Source organism: Hibiscus syriacus, unplaced genomic scaffold (assembly GCF_006381635.1).
Source record: "Hibiscus syriacus cultivar Baekdansim isolate YM2019G1 unplaced genomic scaffold, ASM638163v2 tig00116958_pilon, whole genome shotgun sequence".
Lineage (NCBI taxonomy): Eukaryota > Viridiplantae > Streptophyta > Magnoliopsida > Malvales > Malvaceae > Hibiscus > Hibiscus syriacus.
In genome coordinates this window covers 2,161,879-2,170,035 of record NW_024063484.1, presented here as the reverse complement: position 1 = coordinate 2,170,035, position 8,157 = coordinate 2,161,879, and the positions used below count along the sequence as shown (strand labels likewise).

The window sequence follows — 8,157 nt, the reverse complement described above, 5'->3', positions numbered from 1 at the left end:
CCTTATGAACAACAACACTAATTTACGTGGCATAAAGTTAGCTTTTGTTTGATGCTCGAGAAACAACGAGGACACCCAGGTTACTTGAGCGTATGCATATGCTATTCGAATATGAGAGCAGAGATATCCAGATTATCTCCCCCCAGTGCTATGACACTTTTATATCAGTGCGATTGTACTTTTGAGCCAATGCTAGTGCACTTTTGTATCAGTGCTAAGGCACTTTTGTTATATACGTATATATATATATAGTGACAATCGTATTATGATCCTTATGATGTTGTGACACATATCCTTATGTTATGATTTATGGTTATTGCATTATGTTTACATCATGACTTAACTTGTTAAACATCCGTAGCTAATGGATGCATATACTATAATGGAGTCGTTTATGTGGCACTAAGCTCATAGCTCAGCGTTCGGAATTGTTTATGTTCGTAGGTTAGTAGGTGACAGACTCGAGAGCATATCACCATACCTTTGGATTCCAGATAGTAGTAGCAACAATAAAGTATATCTTGATTATTATAGTGGGCATGTACTATCATAGACCCTTTTGTATTCAAATCATAACTCTTGGATTATTTTATTTTAATAAATTATTTTGGGAGCTCATCGGTTTGTAAACTTAACTACTATTACTTTATTTTACTCTTAAATATGATGAATTATATTTTGGAAAATGAAAAAATGGTTAGCCACTTTGGTGGTTCCGTATAATGCCCAAACCCTTTGATTTGTTTTATTTGGATTTGAGTGTTACATAAATGGTTTTCTATAACCATATACAATACATTTATATATTTCTTTACATTTTTTCATTTGAGATATAAATATATTATATATAATTGATGAGACTTGACTTAAATTTAAAAACGAATCATCTAGTTACTAAATCAAGTTATATATTTTTAAATCAAGTTATATTTTTTTAAATCAAGTTAAGTTTATAAATTTATAAGTTGAATCAATTGAGTCATATTTTTTTATGAATCAAATTAAATCATTTTTTCTTCAATACTTTACTCACAACTAGATAATTACGCTATAACCCCACAGGGGGAAATGTTTTCTTTTTCCTTATATTTGACGGTTTCTTGAATAGTTAGTTATGGTTTCACAGACCAGTAAGAGTAAGCTTTACAGATAATCGTTCTCTTTTTCATTTTCCTCCCTCTGCTTTCCCTCCACTCAACCACTTCATCTGCCCTTTTTTTCTCCCCCTTTTAAACTTTTCTTTTTAGATATCAAGAAATAAAGTTATGGCAGAACAAGAAACAGCGCTAAGCGACAAGCAAAAGAAAGAGATCGCCAAATGGTTCCTCCTCAACGCCCCGGCTGGCGAAATCCAATACGTCGCCAAAGGTCTCCCTCTTTCCATGTCTCCAATGTCGTTTTAAAGCGTTGCGTTTCCTGCTTCCACTGACCGTTTTGTGTTCTCTTTCCTGATTGATCGGTTTGATGAATTAGTTCTACTATCTTTCTTGTTTTCTGGATCTACGTTCGATTTGGATCGTTCTATTTGTCTTTAATTATTTTCTTTTCGATTTTTTAATTTGTTTATTCTTTTTCCAGATCTAAAATCGGTTTTGAAGGATGACGGTGTGTACGATGAAGCGGCATCGGAGGCATTTCCTGTTTACAACAAATCTCACATGATTTGCCTCGAAATGCCTGGTAGATTTGGCGATGTAAGTCTTAGAAACCAGTATAATCTGTTTTAAGAGTTAATAGTTTGTAGCTCACAGTTATGTTTCTAGTAAAATTAAGTCATTCCAGTTTGTTCGTTTTCCAGCATTTTCAGCGGCTGAGGGTACTTGATATAAGTAAGATTGCTAGAAAATTGGAACAGCTTTTGTTTAGTTCGTTTTGTGTATATTGTTTTTCCGAGAATTATTGCCTCTTGGTGTAGTTTAAGTTTGATTACGTGCGATAAATTCAAACTCCTCTTAGTCCGTTCATTGTGGTAAGTCAAACTTTCTGAATGCTGGAGGTTTATATGACATTTTAGAGTGCCTTGTTTGACTGCTAGTGCAGTGAGTATCCATCATTGTGTTTAATATGCTTCTTTTCCAATATTGTGTCTTTTTCACTTGGCTATGGTCCTTTAGTCATCCAATTAACTCAATTACTCATGTTTGCTTGTTATTCTTATCAAATATTCAAATATGAGGATAGTTTCAATATCCGTTCTGCTAGTTGAGACGCTGATTCCTGTGAGTCTGATTTTAAAACAAAGCTAATTGTTGCAATGTTTTTCTCCTATTGAATTTTAGGTTCTGGTTACACAGTATGGGGAGCTTGGGGATAATGAGTATCTAGACCCCAAGACTACCCAAGTTGCCATTGTTGATCATGTCAAACAGGTACCTTTTAGCCTTATACATCTTGTGATTGCAAACTTTTAATTCTGTTTAATATCAGAGAACCTTTCTCTAATATCATTTCCTGACCTTGCATTTTTTAATGGCAAGTGGATTATAGGATGGGGATGACCCTGTGTATGTGAAACTTGCCGATTAATGTGCATTATTTAGTTTAAATGTTTATATCATGTTGTGCTAAATTGGATCAGGTTTGTAAAGAGGTTAGACCTGCCACCGACGAGGAGCTTCCCTCTCCATATATTGAGGAATACCGGTATGTTTTTACAAAATTTGTGGTGGATGTATAGTATCTTTAATTGATTTCTGATGAACTAATAGAAGCATATCTCTGAAATCTAATATTGTTGATTAGCTTCTCCATCGGACTAATTTACTAGCTAGCTCAAATTTGCAAAATCCTATATCTCAAGTTCCTAATATCGAAATGATTTGGTTCGAAACCACTGCTTGTTGGACACAGTGTTCAGTTCCAAACTTGTAGCTTTTTGTTACCATTGGTCCTTTGCCTACTTGTTAGGATGGGAATAATGTCTCTATTCAAGTCTTGGAGCCTAAGGTTTCAGGCTTTCAGATTTCTGCTTTTGATGGGTTTTGACTGACTCCCTGCCTGGATTGATGCTAAGGTCTCTCCCAGGCACATGATCATGTATATTTTTATTTTACTACCATTGATAAGGTCTGGAAGTTTTCTTGTTAAGGAAATAATTATCTACCCATTAGGGTTTTTATCATTATTGCTGAAAGTAGCACACATCATGAAGAGAGAAATCCATATTTTTTATTTGAATCACTGGCTCTCTTTTAGAACTCATAAAAAGAACAAATGGTAGTTTATAACTGGAATTAGGGCACACTACACCATACAATACTTTAATTACTTCCTAATTCGAATACTTAAATTACTACTTGTAATTAATCCCCATTTTTTGCTTTACAGATGTGCTCTGGAAGCAGAAATGCTGAAGTATGTTGGCGAAGCTTATCCAAAAGGTTCATTTTCAGTTTACTGTGTTAATGGAAAAGATGTGGAGGGACCTGGATCTGATTTTGAGCTTGTTGTAGTGATTTCTGCCGCTAGACTCAGCCCACAAAATTTCTGGTGTGTAAGATTTGTTAGACCACAATGTAGTAGTGATTATTCTACTGCAACTGCATGATCGTATGGTTGACTAATACTTTTACTACCTGCTGATAATGATCATAGCTGTTTATCTTCTAAAAATGGTTTTTGGCATTTTGTATAGTAATGGAAGTTGGCGGTCAATATGGAACATTGAATTCAGAGATGATGTTCAAGTTCTGGAATTAAAAGGCAAATTTCAGGTATTACAATATTTTTCATGATGTAGTGCATGACATAATTGTGTTCTTGTTTCTTTAGTATCTGCAGTCGTTCCTCCTATACTAGACATTTTCCTTTGGATTATTTACAAGTTTGATTCAAGCTTGTCCGCCTGTTCTTCCTACATTTCATATCCAAATTCACGTAAAGTTACACAAACCTATAATAAGTCAGTTCATTCTCTTTCCAGGTGGGTGCACACTATTTTGAAGAGGGAAATGTGCAATTAGATGCAAAACATGAATGTAGAGATTCTACAATGTTTCAGGTTACTTCCAAATGACAAGCTCTTTTAAATTTGAGTCTTTCCTCCTGTTCACCTTGTGTTATACTTTGGTTCGTTCTTTCTTGCAATATTAGGATGGTAATCGTCTTGAGGAAAGATTCCAATGTGAGAGCATGTGAAGGGTAGTAGTTATTATTTATGGTGGAAGTTTGTGATCTGTTGGGCTGTTGGCTTAGCGGCTTCTGGCCTTTGTGTTAAGAAAATGATATTGGTTGGTTTCATACGGTTAATACTTATTTTCTGTTTGATTCAGTCCCCTGATGATAGTGCAATTGCCATAGAAAGCGTAATTCGCCACCACGAGACAGAGTACCTGGCATCTCTTGAGGTTGTTTTGAACATCTGGTTAATTTCAGTTCCTTGAGTTCTCCAGAATTCAATACTGACAGTCTTGGCATAATGCAGGCATCCTATTTGAATTTACCAGATACCACTTTCAAGGTATGTTTTAATTTTCTTTCAGCCAGAAGTTATGAGGAAACCTTTTGAATTAGGTTAGGTTTATACCATTCATCGATTCATGTTTCACCATTAGATCCCCTACTGCTTTGTTCTATATAAAGTATTCTTCATGTTATATGCAATGCAGGATCTTCGGAGGAAACTTCCAGTTACTCGGACCTTATTTCCATGGCATGGCACTTCACAATTCAGCCTGACAAGAGAGATAGCAAAAGAACTCGGGATCGGGAAGTAACTACTATACCATACCCCAAAGGCTCCAGTCATTGGTCTGCTGCATCTATGTTTTCTTTCGGTTTTGAGACGAGTCTTTTACAACTTCTCTTCGCCTCCAATCACCTTGATTTACAGTTACCTGTTATTTGGTGTGATGTGTGCTATATAATCGTTTATTTACAGGCCATGTCTAGCCATTCTTGTTGTACGATGCTTTGTTGTATGTTTTGAGCCACTTATGTGGATGCGTATTGACTGAGATATTGGTAAATTTTCAATGAACAAACCTTTTCCAGTTTAGGCTCGTAATAGTTTATTGGAGTCTGTTGACCCACGACAGCAATAAATTATTAGAAGTGGCATATGGTACATAAAAGTTTCCCAATACTTCGATTGCCGGGAATTGAACCCGAGTCTCCTGGGTGAAAGCCAGATATCCTAACCACTGGACGACAATGAAGTTGTTCCATTTTTGAAATAATTAATTAGCCTCATATGATATGGAAATGAACAGAATACTCAAGTCATAATGCAGATATCGAAGTAACAGCGTAACTGATCTAAGTATAACTATTGTTTTTTTAAAAAAACAATTGTCAAAATAAGATCGACCGAAGAAGGGACCGTTCATGTAATTTACCTTAAGGGTGCGTTTGGTTCACGGAATGTAAGATTACCAGCGGGAATAAGATTACTGAGAATGTTGTATTTTGTGTTTGGTTCGTTTAGTAGAAATGTAAGATTATAGTGTTTGATTAAAGGAATAAAATATTATTGGAATGTATATTTTACCAAATTATCCTTATTATATATTTGTTTTTTAACATGTTGAATTCTACTATAATATTACTATAATTAATTTATATATTTTCTTTAAAAATTTTAAATTCATAAAATTTATATAATTTTTTACAAAATTGAAAAGACAAATAGGTTTAATGATAGGGTAAAATTTTATTTTAACCCCTGAACTTTATATAAAATTTTAATTATAGACTTTTTTGTAAATCTAAAATAGTTTAAGGATAAATTTGTAATTTAACCTTCGTAGAATTTTTTTTATTCAACGACAGAAGAAATATATTTTTGAGAAAAAAAATTAAAGGCATTTTAGTCCAAAACATCGGTATTGATAAATCGGGCAAAGTAAACAAAAGAACACAAGAATTTTAACGAGGTTCGGCAATGTGCTTACGTCCTCGGTGCCTAGGCGGCGCTAGAAATTTTTTCCCCAATAATAATAGGTTTAGGTTACATCTCTATTTATAATAGAAAACCCTGGTACATAACTCCAAAATTAACCTTGTACCGTACCGCGGGGGCACAACCCCCGCACCCCCAACCCACATAATCGTAACCCCCTCTACGAGATTTTCTTTGTAAGGACAGTTGATGTTCGCTTCGCTCACTCCGCTCCATCTCCTGTCCTCTTTACCGGTATATTTATGAGCCATACCTTACAAATCTCCACCTTGGCGAATATCCTGCCCCTTAGGAAACATTTAATGTGGGTTGGGTTACCTTACTTCTTTAACAAGTTGAAACATTCAACGAGTCCAAGCAATGCTTGAACTTGTCTGTTGTAACTGGCTTGGTGAACATATCAACGGCATTCTCATCAGTGTGTACCTTCTGAAACAAAATCTCTCCAGATGCAACCAACTCTCTGATCTTGTGAAAACGTACATCAATGTGCTTAGTTCTAACACGATATACCTGATTCTAAGCTAAGTGAATAGCACTTTGATTGTCGCAGAGCAGCTGAACTCCACCTTGCTGAACACCCAACTCCTTCACTAAACCAGTGAGCCATAAAGCTTCTTTTGCAGCTTCAGCCGCTGCCATGTACTCAGCTTCAATTGTAGATAGTGCCACAACAGATTGAACAGTAGACTTACAACAAATAGGTCCTCCACCAAGAGTAAAAACATACCCTGTCGCAGATCTTCTATTATCCAAGTCACCTGCATAGTCTGAATCCACATATCCTACAACCAAAGGATTATCTCGTTGACTACTAAAAATAATTCCATGTCCCACAGTACCCTTTAAGTACCAAAAGATCCACTTGACTGCTTCCCAATGTTGCTTACCAGGTTTAGACATGTACTTACAAACTTGACTAACAACATGAGTTAAATCAGGACGAGTACATACCATTGCATACATCAAGCAGCCAACAGCATTAGAATACGAAACCTTTGCCATATCTTAAACTTCCTTATCTGTCTTAGGGCACTGTTCTGATGAGAGCTTAAAGTGGTTCGCCAATGGAGTGCTAACTGGTTTTGCGCTGCTCATCGCAAACCTTTCTAGTATTTTTTTAACATAACCCCGTTGAGATAGCCACAGTTTCCTTGAGTCTCTGTCCCTGTAAATTTTCATTCCAAGAATTTTCTTTGCAGCACCTAAATCTTTCATATCAAATTCCTGACTCAATAAAGTTTTCAAACCGATAACATCATCCATGTTCTTCGCAGCAATCAACATACAGTAATAGAAAAATAAAAGAACCATCATCAAGGCTCTTAACATAGACACAACAATCATACTCACATCGGTTGTAGCCAATCTTGATCATATAGGAGTCAAACCGTTTATACCACTGTCTCGGAGACTGTTTCAACCCGTACAAAGATTTCTTCAATCTGCAAACTAAATGGTCATTTCCAGGTTGAGTGAAACCTTCAGGTTGCCGCATGTAGATCTGCTCCTCTAAATCACCATGCAAAAAAGCAGTTTTAACATCCATCTGGTCTAAATGCAAATCTCAACTGGCCACCAATGCAAGTACTGCTCGGATTGAAGTGTGTCTGACCACAGGAGAAAAGATTTCATCATAATCAACTCCTTTCTGCTGTGAAAAACCCTTTGCTACCAAATGAGCCTTGAAATTCTCCCCCTCTTTTTCTGTTACTGTTGGTTTCTTCTTATACACCCATTTGCAACCAATCGGCTTTTTACCCTCAGGAAGGGGAACCAACTCCCATGTACGATTGTGATTCAAAGACTCCATCTCCTCAACCATGGCTGCCATCCACTTGTCATTTTCCTGACTAGTAACAGCATCATGAAAAGTAACCGGATCATCACTGCTAACAATAAGTGCAAAAGAGACCAAGTCTTTAAAACCCAATCTACTCGGAGGCTTTATATTCTTCCGTCTCACCCTGTCTCTGGCGAGACTATAATCCTGCAAATCATCCGTAGTGGAACCACCAGAAGTTGGTTGAGACGTTTCTGGTTTCTCAACTGGAAACTGCTCGAAATCCACCACTGTCGTGTCTTTCTTCTGTTGCAACATGGATTGTTCATCAAAAATAACATCTCTACTGATCACAATTTTCTTCGTAACTGGATCCCAGAACTTGAATCCTTTGACACCTTTCTTGTAACCCAGAAAAATGCACTCCTTCGATTTTACATCAAGTTTGGATCTCTCATCAGCAGGTACATGCACA

At 36.3% G+C, this 8,157-nt stretch overlaps 1 protein-coding gene and 1 non-coding gene across 2 annotated transcripts; one reads left to right on the top strand and one right to left on the bottom strand.

Annotated features, from left to right (window-relative positions):
- Window positions 1–1,165: 1,165 nt before the first annotated feature.
- On the top strand, window positions 1,166–4,991 carry LOC120189439 (F-actin-capping protein subunit alpha-like). The gene is made up of 10 exons (XM_039192726.1): window positions 1,166–1,368; window positions 1,579–1,694; window positions 2,280–2,369; window positions 2,579–2,643; window positions 3,328–3,489; window positions 3,635–3,713; window positions 3,923–4,000; window positions 4,272–4,346; window positions 4,424–4,459; window positions 4,608–4,991. The coding sequence occupies exons 1-10, from the start codon at window positions 1,266–1,268 to the stop codon at window positions 4,713–4,715; spliced, it is 912 nt and encodes a 303-aa protein (XP_039048657.1). The 5' UTR covers window positions 1,166–1,265; the 3' UTR covers window positions 4,716–4,991.
- A 92-nt stretch (window positions 4,992–5,083) lies between these two features.
- TRNAE-UUC lies at window positions 5,084–5,156 on the bottom strand. The gene has a single exon. It is a non-coding gene; the product is annotated as a tRNA-Glu (tRNA).
- Between the last annotated feature and the right edge of the window lie 3,001 nt (window positions 5,157–8,157).